Source organism: Numida meleagris, chromosome 1 (assembly GCF_002078875.1).
Source record: "Numida meleagris isolate 19003 breed g44 Domestic line chromosome 1, NumMel1.0, whole genome shotgun sequence".
Lineage (NCBI taxonomy): Eukaryota > Metazoa > Chordata > Aves > Galliformes > Numididae > Numida > Numida meleagris.
Window position 1 is genome coordinate 169828003 of NC_034409.1, and position 19948 is coordinate 169847950.

The window sequence follows — 19948 nt, forward strand, 5'->3', positions numbered from 1 at the left end:
CATGTGCCCCAGCTGTGACTAGCACTGTACTCTTGTACATCTAAACTCTTTACTTCCTAAGGTGTGTCACCTTGTTTTTATCAACACAGAATTTCTTATATACCTGTTACAGTCAACTATTGGTTTGTCCCTAAGGAGAATGGATTTTTGGGTTTCTTACAGTGCGTACTAATGGCTTTCCAAACAGTAAACTGTTTTTTAAGAAGAAACACTTCAGGTTATTCCCGATGTAAATTTCTGATCTAAGTGAAGTTAATGGCAAAACTCCCAAATTTGCTGAATCAAAATTTCCAGGGAAACCACTATGCACACAAACACACCACAAACTAAACACAACAAACAGTTATGAAACGCAGAAGCAAAATACTTACAAATGCATGCACATTGTAAATAATCTGGAGTGTCTTCAAGTTTTAACTGTGGGAATAGTATTAGAAAAACTTTTCATTTCCTACTATTCTAATTTGCTAAAGTTCTGCAAGTCATCGACAGAATTATCTACAAGTTAAAACCTACAAGCTCCACTTACTTGATTATAATAAAGCTTCTTCAAATCCCTCAATAGTCAAAAGGAAATATTATGTGGTTTAATGAAACTTTAGGGACAGTGAAATAAACTTCTTCGTCATTCAAAAAGTCGTAAACGCTTAGAGCAGTTTTGAGGAAATGACCATTACAGAATTATCTCCACTAGAGGTCTCTAGAGAAATACAAGTAACAATATTCAGACATTAACAGGTACTTTACACTTTTCTTCTTGATAGTACTCAAATTTTGTAGAAGATAAAAGTCGGTACTTGCTCTGTACTTGTCCTTATTTCTGCCATGGATAATAAAATGTTCCTATTATTACAATTATCATTAGAATACATTAGGTGTTTTAATGCATTTTATAATCAGATTTTCAACATCACATCCCTTAGTAAGTACTATATTGTGATTGAATATTATATATTGTGATTATATCTGTGATTGCACAAAGTATGTAGCAAAAGGAAGAAAAAACTTGGTGGGATAACCATCTTTCCAAAGAAAGATTAAAAAAAAAGTATTAATGATTACAAATGAAAAAAAGAACTGGTTAGTCATAACAGTATTTTAACTTTCAAATTAGAAAATAATTACCCTGGTGTGCTATCTAGCAAACTTATTATCTCATGGGCAAAAAGAGGGGCCTGGTTTCATTACTGATTTTATATCTGGATTAACATAAACATAGATATGGAATAGCATTCATGTAATTGGACTGTTTTATCTTGATGCTTTTTTCCCCATAAGTTTTTAAATGATAAGACTGTGCAGCTTTCATTTCTTCGAGGATTTTCAAAATAGTCATATCCAGATGAAGATGAGCCTTGTCCATTCTAGGTTCTGTGCATTTTTTGAGCCACTCACCAAATTATTCAGGTTTTTCAGAAAGTTAAGATTATGATTATTATTTTTCTCCTCATGCTATTTTATTTCCGTGAACTTTATTTCTGTTTTAACTCATTTTTAGCTAATATCTGCTGCATTAAATAGAATGATGTCACTAAGTTTGCTACAAGGTTTAATGCCAATAACCTGTTAATCTGGTTATTTAATATTTGCACATTTATTTGCCATTTTCTGTGCTGTCCTATCACCTCTGCCACCACATGTGATATTAGGTTTGACGTATAGCAATCCATCAGACTTTCTTACATATCTCAAAATTGAAAATGTTAATTTTTTTTAATATCAATATGCATTGCTTATATAGAAGTGGAAGCACAAATGGTTTGAGGATTAATGTTTGCTGTCATTATGCCCAGTTCCTATCAGAATCAAAGAAAAGTGGTAAGAGAGACAATAATATTAATAAGAACTACCAGTTTAAGAATTAAAGCCTTATCTGCCTGGGCACTCACTCTAAACCTCAGAGAGATAATTACATTAATAAATGGGTTTCTATGTGATATGAAACTAGTTCACTGATCAGAAAGCTGGAAAATTTTGGAAATTCTTGTCCTGTTCAGGTTGCTACTTCTTTAATCATACATAATATTGTATGAGGGCTGCTCCAAGAGTAACACCTCCTATTTTATTATGTCAGCTCACAACATCAAAGGTGGATAATGGTGGTATGACAGTAGAGGTGAAACCTTCCCACCAATATCCCATTACATTTTGGTGCCATGCGACCGATGGCAGCAGAGGGGCAGTCTGACAGAATGGTGTCTGACATGGTAGTGCATATGAAGTAATGGTGTATCACTGAATTCCTCCATGCAGAAAAAATGGAACCCATTGACATTCATCAACGCTTGTTGAATGTTTATGAAGACCAAACAGTAGATGTGAGCACAATGAGAAAGCAACCTGAAAAACAAGACATGTTCCAGATGGCCATACACAGCTGTCACACCACAAAAAGAAAAGCATTTAAATCAGTTCATCCATGCCAATCCACTAGTGAAAAATAACTTTTTGTATCTGAGAATTTGTCCTATCAAATAGGTTATTGTGCTCTTCATATCTGTTGTAATTTCCATGGGAATAAATAGGAGATATTACTTTCACAGATACCTATAAGGCTCAGTGTGTGCAGCAGCATTAGTTTCTACTCATTTTTTTTGTGCTACATGGATGTATGTGAAAGAGAAGAATTTGTGCTGTGCTGAGAGGCGAGGGATTCAGGAGAGAAACACTTCTGAGAAGAGAAGACAGGTGACTGGAACAACGCTGTGACTTTCTCAAGCTTGTCATGTTACTTTAAGAGAATATCTTCTAATTTTTTGTTTGTAGAATGAGAACTGCAATGAGTAATCAACTGAGGCCTACTAGAAGCAGCTCTAAATGTCAGAGCTAGGCATCCAGGAGGTGATATTTCTCACAGCATTTCTTGCTGCAAAGACTAGGAAGAGATAAAGAGCTCTAAGAGGAATAGAAGTAGCACAGCAGTGACATTCTCTTAAAACTTGTAATACTATGTTATATAGTTGACCCAGCACCTCTGTGAGTTGATCTGAAGATGGCGGTTCAGCAAGACTGTGTGAATTCACACACAGCTGATACAGCCTTCAGCTACTCTTGAGTCATTTATAGGCAGGATGATACAGGCTGCAGTAGTAAAAAGCCTTTTTACCGTTTAACCAAATGTACCTGTTCTTAACCTTAGAAGACATGAAGCGCCATGGTGATATCCTAGGTCATTCAATGTCTGTGTATTATGCCTAGTAATAATGTTCACCTGTACACATAGGAAATAGTCAGTGTCTGTGGCCTCTGCACTTTGTTTCATTTGTCTATGTTCTGTAATGAGAGGTTCCCTCAGCTATGTCAGTCCAACACTGCATTCATCTCCAGTTATTCATATAATTATTTTCCCTGTTTTGGAGGAATAAGCCACAGCAAAGTACTGGCATTAAAACTGATGTATTTTTATGCAGATCTGAAAAGACAAAATATACCTGGAAATTATATTCATATACAAATCCTTTTATACCAATGGGAGATTCTTTTCTTGACATTAAAATTGTAAACTCATGGACTGCAGTCCAAACACTGACTGTCCCTTAAGACTGCCACTTTGCTGGGTGTTTCATCCTCTCTTCACAACTTCATCTTTCTGCTTCATTTCCCTCATTTACAGCTCAGCATTACATTTTCCATCTGTTTCACTAGAGGCTCCCAACGACCAACTATTGGGTATAAGTAAGTATTTATTCAAATTTTCAGATACTCTTATTTCTGAGATATGTGAGGCTCCGAATAAAGGCATTTTTGCAATAGTAAATGTTACAATTAGAATTAAAATACATATTTAAATAGCCTGTTTGATTGTATAACTGCTTCATAATCAGTATGTGTGTTAACATAGCCTTTTTTTTTTCCTGAAGGCATAAATGCTGTTTGACAAGAGTATTGACAACAGATTGTTGGCTGGAACTTTCATCAGCTTCACTAGTTAAAGAATTTGGAGCTGATAACTATGAGGACATGGAAAACAGAGGAAAGCAGTGGGAAGAAACTTCATCTGGGTTTGAACAGAGCCACGCAGTGATCCCAACTTCTGGATGCTTCAGTGCTATAAATACCAAATCATAACGTCTAAACTTCCCAAACTTCTGCTGTTGTGTCAGCAGAATAAAATGCTAAGCCTTCTGTAATGAGGAAGAAATTAGTCAATCAGGGATAAAAAAAAAAGATCTGTTCATATGGTTAATGTATGATAATAATTTAGGTTACTGAAGTTGGCAGCCAAAGCTGCTGCTCCAAGGAGGGTGGTACAAAGTTTCAGGTTGATTCCCTGGTTCCCTCCCACCACCTTCCAGCATGTATATAAATTGTCAGCCCTCCAGAGCCTCTGCCAGTTCTCTCTTCTAGACTTGCCAGAAGCAACAGAGGACTAAAGATGAAGATCTTTTTATTATTCACCTTTTCCACATTTTTCTTGTCTGCTTTTGAACAAGCAGCTGCATCTGCTCACTACGACAAGATTTTAACTCATAGTCGAATAAGGGCACGCGACCAAGGGTAAGTATGGGGGGTTTATTTGCATTTTAAAAGGGAGGCTCTAAACGGTTATTCTTATCTTTCTTCTCATGTTATATTAAATGTGATTTTTTACACTCTGAGTTCTTCCTATAGTTCAAGAAATACTTTTGTTCTAAATTTTGTAAGAACTAGACTAAAAGCTTTCTGAGGAGTTTCAAAGGGAGACAAAATAACGTAAAACTTCACAAAATCTAGAAAAAAATTAAATCCCCATTTCTTGATGACAAAATGCACACATTCTAGAGTCACTGAACTTAATTACAGTTCATGATTAATATAATGGGGCTTGGGATATGTTTAATATATATTGTCCAATGTTTGGATAGAATTGACACTTATTCCACAACATTTGCTTGCTTTTTTTCTGTCCTAATGAATAAATCATGAACTGTTCTTTAATGCTGTCTGACACTGGGAGCTCTGTGTAAAACTTTTGTTCCCGCTGGGGTAGCGGCAACTTGCTCAGCAGGGAACGCCAGAGCCAACGCTCACAAGCCAGGCTGTTCAGAGACATGGAACTTATTTGAACAGCTGGTGTCAGGGAAACAATTGTCTCAACATATTTTCCTCCAATCATTTTTAGTAAAAACTGTTCTGTGAAAAGAATTGTTCGCCATCCTGTCTGCCTTCCTTTATTGAATTCTCTCTCCCCTTCCCTCCGTCCCTCCTTTTCTCTCTCACTCTCCCTCTCTCATTCCCACTGTTGTAAAGCGTATGTTCTAACTCTTGAATTGATGAACTTTTGTACTGTGAAATTATACAAATTAGTGACAAAACACCTTTGCTCCATGGAATTTGCTCTTAAGAAATTCCTCTTCTGTACACTACCATGCTAAGTAAAAAGTTTTCCTTGGTTGAATTCTGTGATGCCTTTTATTTACATGCCAGTTTACCCTTTGGTCCCCAGTAATTCCCAGAATGTTTACTTAGGTGCCTGCAGTTCTCCAAACGGATAGTAATCAAAATAGCTGATTGATTTACAGGGTTTCCTTCCACATAAAGAGCCAGTCACTTTTCTTCCCTATCTCCCCATGACCTTCAGCTGCACAAATGTGTACAAGAAAAAAGCTTTAATGAAAAGAGCCTGATGGTGTTAGCAGCTAAGTACCTGGTGGCTGGTAATTAATTCACTTCCCAGGAGGAATGAAGAAATGTAAGATATATTGAGACAGAGGGTCACGCCAGACCAGAGGGGAATCATCTGTCCCCACCAGGAGGGCAGACTCACCAAGGAACCCAACCGGGCAGACCTGAGAACTTGCACTGTGTTTGCTTGAGCGCACACCTGCCCTGGCAGTTAAAGCCAGATGTTCATTTCTCATTCTTGCTTAACAGAAACTGGATTTGCTGCTATCTTATATAGCACTTTTCCAAAGATGTATAAAGACTTCTTTTTAAAATGTTTCTCACTCCATCCATAGCCCAAATGTCTGTGCCCTTCAGCAAGTTATGGGAACCAAAAAGAAATACTTCAGCACCTGCAGAAACTGGTACCAGGGATCCATCTGTGGAAAGAAAGCGTAAGTATCTGCTGTTAGAAACACCCACTGAAAGAGGATAATGTTCAATTAGAAAACTGTTCTCAGTGCAAAACTAAATATTTGCTTCAAATGCAAAAGCAGGAAGAATTAACTTCATAATTTTACAGTGTTTCAGCTTTCCTTTAATTAAAACCTCCTGGATTCAGTAATTGCTGCCAAAAATAATCACAAAAGGTGTGAAAATGACAGCATGGTATGTAATGCTTTTGAAGTTGAATGGGCTTCAAAGCATTAGTTTCAGGAATATTTTTCTGACTAAAGTTTACGTAAGTCTACTCTAAACACAAGGAGATACAAGGTTATGTGACCTACCCAGGGGCCTGAAGGCAGTTGTGAAAAAAACTCTGCACAACTAGCAGTTATGTGCTCAGACCACACCTTTTCACAAAGAGAAAAAAGATTCTTGGGAACACAGAATAAGTCTGGATGAGTTTCACAACCTTTTCGAATCTCTGTATTTCAGTTGTCACGTTTTTCCAGAATAAAAGCCATTGCCTTTTCTGTGGGGAAAAAAAACGTGTCAACAATATCAGAGTCACTACCTCTGTATCAGCCACAGAGTGGTTTCAGAGCAAGAATACGTACAAAAATCCCAATCCAGAACATGGTCTGCCCCACCAGTTGGGTTTAAAATTGAGTAATTCAACATTGTTTAGCAAATGCGATGAACTAGTATTTTTCTAACTAAACCACATTTTCTCTTGATACATGATTACTTGTATAATGTTCTCAGCAGTTGTCACAGGAAATCATTGTTTTTGTTTCCCCATTAATTTTGTTTCCCCACTAATGATTTTTTGCACTGTTAAAATTAGTCTTGAATTTGTAGTCAGTAGTCAGGCAAAGATCTGAAATGGGCTTGTATTGTGTTTTCCATTACTTCTGTTGGCTGTTAGAGGGTTTGCGTTGTTAAGATTCCTAAAAGACATTATATGTCATAACATAGTGTTGGAAAGGACCCTTAGGGAAAAGACTGAAGAAAGAGGTATCGGGAGGAAGTTTTCTCCCATTTTCTTCCTGAGAAAATGTTTTCATTGCTCTGCTTACATACCATAAATTAATGGAACTGAGTTAAATATCCAATACAGTGAGATTCAGATTCCAACACAGTCTTTCCTTTCATGTACAGCCATGGCTTTGAAGTCTGAATTCTAAAGTCAGTCTAGACGTGAGGAATGATACCATGTCCCTATCAGAGCTCAAGAAGAGATTGTTTTCATGATCCAAGTTGTCACCCTATGCTTTCTGCTATTGTAAAATTTATCAGATTACTAATTATTTACTTCTTTAAGAAGATGGAAGAAAATAACAGCATTGTGCTAGAGTGGAAATGGCACAAATTATAATTAACTTTCCAGGTAATTTACCCAATCAGTCCCTCTCTGCTTTATTTTTACTTTTTTTTTTTTTTTTTTTAAGTAATTCCAGACAGGTTAGAATCCATTTTTTTGTAAAAAATATCGGGAAGGTTTGGGCAATTGATGATCATATCATAGTGATTAATTTCCAGTCAAACTAGACTGTGTGTGGTCATTCGCCCCATTTCTGCCTTCAGATTTTTAGTACTCATAGGTTTATAGTCTTTATCTGAATCCTTCCTGCTCCTCCAGGTGGCGTTATAATACAGACTTCCTTCTTTCTTCAGTGGTCATGCTGCAAGTCATCCAAAATATTTCACCTTTTGAGAAAAGTCTGCCATACCACTAACTTCTTTGGCACTACATTTTATTCCACTACAGACACACTAGGAAGAAGGTTATTTCCTAAAAATGCAATTTGGATATTCTCAAGTCAGTTTTGGAAAACAAATTACTTCTGTGGTTTTATTCCTAGATAGATGTCATGTCTTCCTGTGAGCAGAAGTCTGCTCTGCACAAATCTGAAAAGGAACACGTTGCTTTGCTAAGCTCCAGAAGTGAAATGAGTTGTTCAGTGAGAAATGTTTCTCTTAATATGTGTTGGGAAAAGTAATCTGAAACTATAGACAGTTTGGACTCAGTGAAATCATACATGATTCAATGAAATCATACATGACTTTACTCTCTTTTCTGACAAAGCTGAAAAACATTTTTCAGGGTCTTTGTCAGGCCCTAAGCAGGAAACCAGTACAGCACACCAGCAGAAGAGACTGAGCAGCAGTGGGTAGAATTTGATAATGAGAAACACAAAAGCATCTCCATCCTGTTTTAACACTCCTACCATTGTACAGTCACACACAGAGACAGACTAGAGGAGAAAACAGTATATATGAGATTAAGAAGAGTCATGGACTTTTTTGTGGCTTAATCGAGTGTCTGTTAAAACTTACTCTTAGCTCTTATTGGGAGTTATATTCTCTGTACTCACAAAATATGAATGTGTGAAATATGATGTGAATCCATTACTAAAGAGGCTATTTTAGTAGGAATGGTAATCCTAAGGACAATGGCTCTTCTCATGTTAATATCTCTGTGTTAATAAGTCCTGCATAACTTGCATATAGTTTATATAAAATGTTAATTTAAGGCAGTTTCTTATGTTTACATTTCCTGCACACTCCTGTAAATTTCCAAGTGGGATACCAGCTAAAGATGTGCTAAAATCAAAGTCTGTTGGTCCAGAAAGCGTTCCACTGTTTTTATACAGTATTTTATCTCCATGCCAGCAAGGAGTAGAAACAGATGAGTCACAGAGCTGATCTGAATAAGCTGAATACTTCTCTGTTAACCAAGAATAACAAAAATATATGACAGTCTAGCTCTGTTCTCTTTTCTTTTGGAATATATTCCCTGGGATGAAGTGGAGACAGCTTAGTACTAAAAAATACTTACAAAAAAATTCCCAAACCCTACTTTCTTCACTTAGACACCATCTTATATTAGCAGGGTGATACAGATGGGGATGACTTTACCTTGTGAGTTGGCACTTCTCATGTATACTGTGTCTGTAAATGAGTGGTACTGAAAAACCATCTTGCATCAGGTTTTATAGCATTCTAATCTTATTTTTGGATCCTCTTTATGGACCACTCTTTCATTCCGTCCTTCTCATTACATCTGGAGCATAACTGATACAAGGATCTTCTAATTGTGGTCAACCATAAGGGAATATCAATATTGTAAAAAAAAACAAACCTTACAGTAACTCTCAGTGATTAAAAAAAAGTGTGATTTTTTTATACCAAGTTACATGGTAAAAAAGGCACTGATCTTGTAATGCTTGGCTGAAGAAACATCTTCTTAACTAAGTTTTTCATCCAATTTTCTGCTTTTCATTGTGTCATTGTTGGTTATGGTAAAATGACTAAACTTGCCATGTCTTATGCTATACTTACAACTCCTTTTTTTCTTCCTCCAAAAGCTAATTAAGATTGCAGTCTCTCATAGTTGCTCAAAGGGTGAGGGAGAGATATTTTTTTTCTGTGGAAACAACTTTCTCATGACAAAGCAGTTCACACAGTCGGGCTAATATTCTGACTTTGGTCAGATGACTTTTTTTATTAGCTACAGCTGGTAGGAAGGTGAAAGTTTATAAGTTTAATTTCCTTATTAGTTAGAAAATCTGTAGCCTAAACTCTCTGTTCATCTTGCATTTCTAGGAAATAGCCATTCAGTAAACTGCCTCAAAGAAAGTAATACATTAAAAAGAACTGTACAAATATTTTGAATATATGGCTCATTTGCTGAAAAGAGGCACATGCCAAAAAGGTGAAAATGTTATGTGTGTATCTGTTTATTACATATTTCCCTAGCACAGAGAAATGAAATGTTGTGTGTTTATTTTTTAAATCATAAATAGTGAACATCTATATCAGACTGTTGTAAATTATAGATTTCCAATCCTATCTTTATAAATCATGGTTTGTAACACTATTGCTCTTCCAGTCTGAGTTCATTTTTAAAATCTCTTCAAGTAGATTAGATAGTGATGCTTCTGAGTCCAACTTTTCATTTGAGTAAGTTGTTCAGTTTAATATGTTTGTGATCAGAGTCTACAGTTTAAAAGCTGGAATGCTATGGTAAAGACTCAGCAAAAATCTTCAAGGAATTCCTGTTCAGAACTCTTTCACTGCTGAGATCAGCCACATGTATAAAAATAATACTGTTAGTAAGACCATGGTGGCAAATTTTCCTTGCCGTCCACAGCAGATCATAATTTGAAAAGAAATATCTGAAGTCTGAAGTCTGCAAGTTTAAAATATGTTTTAGATCTCGATAAGATTATACAATTTATTGACTTTCCTTGTATGGCCAGAATCAACAGTAATAACTCTGTGGTTTTTTTTGCGAGCTTGCACTATCTTGTAAAAGAAGAGAATTTGTCAAGAAAGTCTATGGTAGATCTTTTGTTTCTGTCATATTAATTAAAAAGATATCACATTCCATAAGGTATCCAGTACAAAGTTGAGTGTTACAGTACAGAAATATCAGTTAGCCCTGGTTTGCTGCTATGTATAGCTTATGCATGTTCAAGAAAGGGAGTACATCTTTATTTTGACATCTTTATTGAACAGTTCCTTGTCTGCTCTATTATTAAATTGTGTATATGCTGTGATGACATACTCTTTTAACTCTGGGCTTGATTTGTTGCAATCTGGTTTTCATCCTTGCTACATTTACCAAGGAACTTTCCCTCATGTCCAACTATCCTGTCTCTAGTGACTGTTTTCTGTGACCTGCTTTATATCTGTACTTAATTAATTATCTCTGTCATTCCCGAGCATCTTCAAAGTCTTCCTTGGTATACTGAGGCTCTGCTCCTAGTTTATTTCACCATACAATCCCCAAGACCTTCTCTGAAGTATCCGTTAAATTTCTACATCCAGACTGTAGGTTACCTCATACAGTTTTGTCATTTAAATTTATATTGTTTAATTTTTTTTTCCCTTTGGACACTATTGCTACCAGTTCCTCTCACTATCCCCTCTGTGTTGATTTTTGCCCTCCCTCAATCCCACCTAATCTTTTCAAAATAGACTCATCAAATTAATTTTCTTCTGTTGATACTCATCTTTTCATAACTCTGCAAACTCTTCCATGTTTCTTTCTACCATTTAAGCTTAATGACTACACTTTGTAAAACATCAATTCGTAATCTATACAGAATAGGTTGAATGATAAAAAAGGCAAAAAGATTAGGAGAAAGTTTACTTCGCAATGTAAAATTAATAACGAAAAATTAAAAATGGGGCTGAAAACTAAAGTCTATATACAATTGTTGTTTGTATATTCTACAGAACTGTCTTATATGAGTGCTGTCCTGGCTATATGAAGATGGATGGTATGAGAGGATGTCCTGCAGGTACTAGTTTATTTTCATATGAATGAGTCAGTATATGAGAAGCATGGCAACAAATGAGACTTTCAGAGGTTGTCAGCTTGAGGAAACATTGCTTCTTTTTAAGAATTGCTGCATGAGAATGCAAAGTTTCATTTGTACATTGTCATTACAGTTGAAAATCAGCCTGCATTGGATTTGATCCTGCGGTTTAAGTTGAACTCCCCAGCTGCTTCCAGCTACTGGATTGGATAGAAGTGACAGAGTTCTCTATTTCCAAAACTGCAGAAGGAGAACCTCTATTCCTGTTCCCCTCCCTCTCCAGAGTAACCCATAGCATACTAGTGAGATCAGAAACCTAGGACACGAAATGTTGCATATCAAAGTTCTGTTTACTCATTTTCATGAGAAGACTTGAATCTCGCTAACAAAAAGTGTGTTATGGGCTTTAGATAAACTAACAAGGAGTGAAAATGAAGGTAGAGATTAATTTCTCCTATTTTTGCTGTTTTATTTTGCATAAATAACCCTTATTGCAATAAGGAAGGATAATTTGAGATGGCATATATTTCATCACTTTATAACCCTTATCTGAGGTCATCTTTTACATTCAGTTAAGCATATCTTAAGGCAGAGTTCATCTTATTTAGATGTATTCATCTCACTTTAGATGTTTACATTAGAATGAGGTCAGGCATACTCCAGAAGTTCCTGTTCCTCTCCACGACTGTAAAAGTAGCTTAGGACAGCTAGTTCACATGTCAGTACCTCACCTGTGGATGCCTAGAATTAGGAGATACGCATCCTATTCTCATGTAGCAGAGTTTTGACTGTGAGATTATGGTCATTCTTGCTCTTTGTCTGAATCAGTCTCTACACAAGCCAACCACTGGAAGAGGCCTCACAAGAATAATTCTAGCTCATTGTGCCCAAATGTGACCCACTTTGGCAATTTTTGAGATTGCAGATGAAATTGACTCATATCCTCTCTCAAAGGTCCCAAATGGATAGGCTCCCATTCCATATGAGCCTTGGCACAAAACAAGACATCTTTTTTTAATGAAAACATTACAATATCTGGTTTTGTTTGATCTGTTTTTTTCAGCTCATTAAACAAACTGGAAAATAAATAACAAGCAGATGTGTTTGGATGAATTTAGAATGCACTGACAGTGGAATTTTAATTCAAGCATGTTGTTTTAATTTTGATTTAAACAATTTCATAAAGGCAATACACTTGTCCAAACAAAAGAAATAAAGTGGACTTGGTTGTGAGAAACTGGCTGAAGTATTTACAGTATTTTTGTCTGATGTCTATTTTAGTTGCTCCTATTGATCATGTATACGGTACTCTTGGTATTGTGGGAGCTACCTCCACTCAGCAGTATTCTGACATGTCAAAGCTGAGGGAAGAGATTGAGGGAAGAGGTTCATTCACTTTCTTTGCACCAAGTAATGAAGCCTGGGAGCAATTAAGTTCAGTAAGTGTTTGTGCGCATTTGTGCATGTGTGTATTTCTCTTTCAGGTAATGTCGTTTTAGCTAATAAACTAGCAATAACTAGTTTATTATAACCTAGACTACAAACAGTAATGAGATTTTAGCTATATGTAGACATTAGACAAGTTATAATAAAGGAATGTACCTGTTTAACGTACATTACTGAAGCTAGACAATCTGAATTTATTTTCAGGAATACTAAGCAGCAATGTTTCTTACTTAAGCACTTGCATGTCAGATTTTAATATTGTTAGTCTTCGTATAGCTTTGGGGTAACCTACAGGAATTCCAGCAATTGCATAATGTAGACTACAATCATGCTTTGATCAGTGACTAACATGTCCTCCTTTTAGTAATGCTTTTAGTTAAAATAAATACTGAACCAAAGCACCTTCAATGATTTGCCTATGGTGAGATTTCTTGTCTTCAATTTGTAATCAAATTAGACTAAAGCATCATCTGAACAAATCTGGATTGCTAAGTATTGAAGTCATGTGTTTCTTAACAGGAAGTATCTGTCAATTGTTTTGATAGTATATGTTAAGGTTAAGCAATTTGTACATCTTTCTAACTGAAACTTCAAATTAATCGATTGCCTTTCTTCTTCAGGAAATTCACAGGAATTTGATTGACAATGTGAATATTGAACTATATAATGCTCTCCACCACCACATGGTAAACAAGCGCATGTTGACAAAAGACCTTAAGAATGGCATGACACTGGTGTCCATGTATAATGGCCAGAAATTGCTTATTAACCATTATCCTAATGGGGTAAGTCCATTCACATGAGTCTTCTATAATATAATAATGCTATTTTAACCACTGCTATTTCTTTTATTTCATTCTATAGCCAAGCAAATAGAAAATGGAAAGATTAGTATCTAGCAATTCATTTGTCACTGATAAATAAATATTCTTTTGAACAAATTCAGTTTTCTTTGCAGGCTGATCACCAAAAATTACTGAATATGTACAGTTTGCTGTTTAAATGTCAAAGTTCAAATGAGAATGAACTTTCTTCCTAAAAATTAAGCCTTTTGTGGCCAAAATACAGCGTCATAATAAATCCAAGAGCAAAATCTGCTATCAGTCTTCATGTATTTACAAAATACTATTAAATCAGGTCTTTTAATTACATCTGATTTTTTATTTGAATTGGAGCACATGGTAGAAACATTTAATTTTGCAGTGTGCGGATATCCATTACTTTCCAGAAATAATTTTATTTTATAAATGCTAAAATCTCCCAGTCATGTCACCTGTCCCTGTCTCAAATGCATGAAAATATTAATGCTGGACAACAGTTTAAATCAATTAACAGAATATATAATAACTGTATGAAACAGGTATGGTAAGCAAATATGAAAAATAAGGATTGTAATGGCAAATAAAACATGAATAGGAAATCTGTGTAGCCTGCATTAGTCAGCCACTAGCTGAATGTTTTCCAGAAGAGTTGAATCAGCCTTTTAAATCTTGCACCGTTTTACTTAATGTTTAAAAAAAAAACTGAAAGGACAAACACATTTTTCACAGTACATACACTGCCATTCTGCAAGAATCAGACTCCAGGCATATGATCAAATTAATAAGCATTAATTTTCTACTACTCAATTCCTCATATGTAGGTTGTGACAGTTAACTGTGCCAGGATCATCCACGGCAACCAGATTGCTACCAATGGTGTTGTTCATGTAATTGACCGTGTCCTAACTGCTGTTGGAAATACCATTCAAGATTTCATTGAAGTTGAGGATGATCTTTCATCTCTCAGAGTAAGTGGACAAAATTAGAAACATTCTTTTATTGTAGTTTCTTCTTTCTTTTCTATTTGTGTTTTATGCCTGTAAGTATGAAGGGTTAATTTACTAAAAGACAAAATGTAAATCAAATGAAGTGATTCACTATGTGCTAAATTAAGGAGGTAACTTATCATTGCAAGGCACATTTTACCCAAATAATTAATTTGCTATTCAGTTTTGTAATTTCACTTTTAACACATCTTTCTCTAACTCACATTACAGTCTTGCATTAAAGACCCCTGGGCACTAGGTGAAAGCACAGGAGAAATTTTGTGCTAAATGCTGTCTGTGAACTCTCTTTAGCAATGCTATCTTTCAGTGTAAATTCAACATTACTTTTGAAGAATAAAATTTCACTTCAGAAATGTAAATTAGGAGTCATAATATGTTAGCTTTTAGTTTAGTTTTGTTTTGTTTTCCTGTGCCTAGATGGCTAAGCTATTTGGGCAATGCTTTAAATGACCAGCATTAATAACTGATTTTATTTTTCAGGCTGCTGCCATCACATCAGATGTCTTAGATATTCTTGGAAGGCCTGGTTATTACACAGTCTTTGCTCCTACTAATGAAGCTTTTGAGCGTCTTCCAAGAGCAATCTTAGAAAGAATCATGGGTGACAAGGTGGCTTCTGAAGGTATGTAAACTTTTCGTGGACGAGAGAAATACAGGTTAGTACATCAGGAACTAGAAATTACATTATCCTCTGAAGAACCTATTCAGGACCTATTAAGAACATGCCAGGAAAATCACAAGATAATTGGAAGTAGTTGATGAGCTACATCAGGGTTTGAAGCAGTGTTTATTAATGAAGTGCTTTATCTCAATGAACATGTAGCTTACTTCACTTCTTAATTTTGATTTTAGAGAAGAGCTAACTAGAACTGCTGTAGTTGTCCTCATACCGATTCTGTAAACATACAGAAGATCAATAGATTGTATGATGTTAACTCTTCATTTGAGTAGATATTGATCTTTAAAACCCTCTAGTTTTAAGATCACATATTTGATCATTTACAGTTAATGGAATAAAGTGGATAATTCAGATGTTTGGAATACATTGTTGACAGAAGATGCTTCATTCCTTTTTTCTGCATTTTGAGCTTTGGCTTCCAACTGAATTTCATTAACTGCCTACACACATAGGTGATCAATTCAGACCTAAATTGTGCTCATTTAGAAAGCTAAGTAACAAGTTATTTACAGTTCTCCTGAACACTTTAATACACAAATATGTGGCACTTAAGGCTAAGAATCCTGCAGTTAGCCCAATCACCAATTTAAAAGTAGACACCTAAATTTAACTGGCATTGTCTAACATTTGTCTCTCATGAAAAAAATGTATTTTAGCTAAAATGAAAAAAAAGGAGTCTAATTAGTACAGTTAGAAGTACACCAAGCATCAAAGGGCTGGAGCACCTCTTCTATAAAGAAAGGTTGAGGGATTTGGGCTTGTTTAGCTTGGAGAAGACTCCAGGGAGACCTCATTGCGGCCTTCCAGTACTTGAAAGGAGCTTAAAAGCAGGAGGAGGATTGACTTTTTACATGGTCTGGTAGGGATAGAACCAGGGGGAATGGCTTTCAACTGAAAGAGGGGAAATTTAGGTTAGATTTTAGGAAAAAAAAAATTATTCAGGGGGCTGTGAGGCGCTGGCACAGGCTGCTGAGAAATGTTGTGGTTGCCCCATCCCTTGAGGTATTCAAGGCTAGGTTGAATGGGGCCCTGGGCAGCATGATCTGGTGGGTGGCAATCCTGCCCATGGCAGGGGCTGGAACTGGATGGTCTATAAGGTTCCCTCCAACCTAAGCCATTCTATGACTCTATAATATATGAATCTATATATCCAAACATCTGTATACAAAGTTTTTTCTTTTTCCCTGCAGCTCTTGTGAAATTCCATATTTTAAATACTGTTCAGTGCTCTGAAGCGATCATGGGTGGAGCTGTCTATGAAACCCTGGAAGGAAACACACTTGAAGTTGGCTGTGATGGTGAAACTCTTACTGTGAATGGAGTGAAGATGGTGAAACGCAAAGATATTGTAACGAGCAATGGTGTTATCCACCTCATTGATAGTGTGCTAATTCCTGATTCTGGTTAGTAATGTCCATGACAAATTTACGCAATTGAAGATGTTTCCTCTGATCCCACCCAGATTCCTTCACATGCATTCTTGTTGATAAGGTTATGAAAGCATGGAAAATCCAAATAAGGAAAAGGAAAGTAAAAAATAATAATGTTTTAAAATGTCTCTTCTTTCTCTTTTATTTGCAGCCAAGCAAGTCATTGAGCTTGGAGGTGCCCAGCAGACTACTTTTACAGACCTGGTGACACAACTAGGACTAGCATCATCTCTAAGACCAGAAGGCCAATACACCCTCCTGGTACCACAGAATCATGCTTTCTCAGGTTAGTAGCCTTACAAGATTATGCTCTGAACTTTGAAATAAACAAGAACAATTCATGATACTCTGACAGTCTTCCAAATAATTACCAGCACTTGTTCTATGTTCCAAGGAAATACAGTAATTGAGAATTATAGATACTCTATCCTTCCAAAATGAACACCATGTGGAAAGACAAAATAAATGTAACCATTAGGCTGCATGGCATTTTTAGTGGTAGCATTTGTTAACGGAAATATCTCTAAGACACAAAATATGCACAGATATGTAATGGGAAAGCAATGATATTAATGAACTACCATTTCTCTTAACTTGTACACTACTTATCTTAGATTAGTTATTTATACTCCCAAAATTTATAAAAGGAGGTTGGTATTTTATAGTCCATTAAAACACAGAGAAACTGATAGAAATGCTCTTTGAAACGTGTCTACATATTTGCAGGAATGACCACATGAACATCCTACCCTTTCTTTCAGCCCCACAGAAACAAATTTGGGAAAGATTTCAGGTGCAAATTCAGAAAGCAAAATCTGTAGTAAGTTCATCAGTAATACAGCTGGCACACAAAAATCATCAGCCATTTTGTTTCTAGTAGTTAGTCAGGATTGTGTCAAAATGTTATTTCATAATTTGAGAAAGGATAATTTACAGAAAATGTTTAACAATTCATTTTCTGTTTACACATATTTTTCCAAGTCTTAAATTATGCATTTCAAATAAAGATTCAGTATTTCCATGGTGGTGATACATATGTCCACAGTTAACCTTACTTGAATCACAGTGTAAATAACTTCTCACTTGATCACAGTGTAAATAACTATAATTTATGACCTGATTGGTGTTGTAGATGACACTTTACAGATGGATCAACGGCTTCTTAGGACAATTCTTCAGAATCACATTATAAAAGTGAAAATTGGGCTCAATGAACTATACAATGGACAAGAGCTGGAGACAATTGGAGGAAAACTGCTAAGAGTGTTTGTGTACCGCACAGTAAGTGAATGGAACTTTCTCGCAGTATGCATCCTAACTACAAAATGGAAAATGTATGAAAGAACAGAAAATAAAGCTGAATTAAACCTACAATATCTACCATTGCCACTATTATGAAATAAAAAAATAAACTTTCCAACTAGGAAGAAAATGAGAATTCAATCTTTGTCTGTAGAATTTTGTATAAACTACTCTTTTGGAAAAATGATACAAAATTCAGGACTTGGCACTCAGCTATAAATTTATAAAACTAATTTTTATAACTAAGTAACAAAACCCAAAGGAAACAAAAAAAATTAAGTTTGGAAACATTTGCATTCTTTTAACTTTAACTCCAGGTTTTGTTACTTTTGCTTTCTCAAACAATACCAGATTTCCTGGCAACACAATATAATATGACTTTTGGAAATCCAGATAAAAATTAATTTTAATCTTAGCAGCCAGTTGGGAAATACACAACCGTCTCACTTATTGAATATGTTTAAATGTTTTAATTTAATCATTAGATGTTCTTTGAATAGGTACATTTGAGATTATCACTTTTCTTTTAATCAGGCTGTATGTGTTGAAAATTCATGCATGGTCAGAGGAAGTAAAGAAGGAAGGAATGGTTTTATTCACGTCTTCAGACAGATCATCAAGCCAGCAGAAAAATCTTTGCATGAAATGCTGAGAAATGATAAGCGTTTTAGGTGAGCAGCATCTTGACAGTGCTGAGATTTTGCTACAGGCTGTAGCAAAATATACAGCACAGCTGGACTGAGAAATAGTTGTGAACAATGGGTTACTGGATAATTGGGGTGCAAAGAGGGCAGGAAATAGGTTATTACCTCCTTAAAAACAGCTCCTTACTGCAAAATAGGCAAGAGAGGAGCAAGAGGATAAAAGGGATTGGATGGCACATGGAGAGCTATCAATGCAGCACAGTCTGAAGGTTTAGTTAACCAATGATACAATCCCATATCGGTGCAGAATGTTTACAGATTCATACATTCCCAGTCTATATTTCTGTCCCCTGCCTTCAGATATCTTGATCCTCCAGAGAGAGCAACTACCATTGTAATCCTCCCTTCATCTCTTTGATCTGTGGGTTTTTTATTCCCTCAGTTCTGCTCTGATCCAAACTGACAATATTTTTACTTCTCAAATCCTTTTTTTTTCTCAGTATGCTACTCTTAAGAGAGCCTTTTTTTTTTCCTCATTTTTTTTTCTACCACTGTCTTTATTCCTGGGAAATAGGGGGAGTGTTTGAAAATTGATGGGCTCTCAGGACAAATGAAGGAACTAAGTGCCTGGGCCTAAGTGTAGTTATTACACTTAAAAAGAATGTATTTGTGATTTGTTTGTTTTAAACAGTGTTTTCCTCAGTCTGGTGAAAGCTGCAGATTTAGATGATGTTCTGTCACGGCCTGGAGCGTGGACCCTGTTTGTTCCAACTAATGATGCCTTTAAAGGTTTGACTGATGACGATAAGGCTGTATTGATAAGTAAGTAACAGAAATAAACTACAAGTGTAAGCAATTACAGAAAAATTAATAGGAAAAGTAGCTAGTATATCTCCTAGACAAAAGGTGTCTGATAAAGCAGATAATCTTTTGCATAAAAAAGTCATGGGATTTCCATAAACTAATTCTTTCTTCAGTGACAGAGAAAATATCTTTTTGGGAAAAAACATCCAACATTAACTAAAAATTATCCTCATTTGTTGATACATTATTCTGAAGTTGAATTAACTTTCAAGTTAAAATCTGCATTCATTTAATTAGCTTCAGCTTCTAATCATTCAAGGTTGCTAAAGAGTTATTAACTGCAGAGTCTCTTATATCAAATTACTGTTCTTCATGTAATACTGTAGTATTGAGAGTTTCCTCTTCCTCCTCCTCCTCCTCCTCCTCTTCCTCTTCCTCTTCCTCTTCCTCTTCCTCTC

At 35.7% G+C, this 19948-nt stretch overlaps 1 protein-coding gene across 12 annotated transcripts in view; it reads left to right on the forward strand.

The window, feature by feature from the left end:
• POSTN (periostin) overlaps positions 4120 to 19948 on the forward strand; it is a 32582-nt gene continuing 16753 nt past the window's right edge. For 3 of the 12 annotated variants that reach the window (XM_021377403.1, XM_021377417.1, XM_021377448.1), the window contains exons 1-12: positions 4122 to 4497; positions 5940 to 6038; positions 11275 to 11339; positions 12639 to 12796; positions 13424 to 13588; positions 14446 to 14592; positions 15112 to 15253; positions 16501 to 16713; positions 16892 to 17026; positions 17873 to 18021; positions 18577 to 18713; positions 19378 to 19508. In XM_021377403.1, coding sequence (XP_021233078.1) covers positions 4376 to 4497; positions 5940 to 6038; positions 11275 to 11339; positions 12639 to 12796; positions 13424 to 13588; positions 14446 to 14592; positions 15112 to 15253; positions 16501 to 16713; positions 16892 to 17026; positions 17873 to 18021; positions 18577 to 18713; positions 19378 to 19508 — 1663 coding nt within the window. In that variant the 5' untranslated portion in view covers positions 4122 to 4375. Of the gene's footprint in view, positions 4498 to 5939; positions 6039 to 11274; positions 11340 to 12638; positions 12797 to 13423; positions 13589 to 14445; positions 14593 to 15111; positions 15254 to 16500; positions 16714 to 16891; positions 17027 to 17872; positions 18022 to 18576; positions 18714 to 19377; positions 19509 to 19948 lie in introns of all 12 variants that reach the window. The other 9 variants (XM_021377394.1, XM_021377424.1, XM_021377389.1 and 6 more) reach the window with 6 other exon arrangements.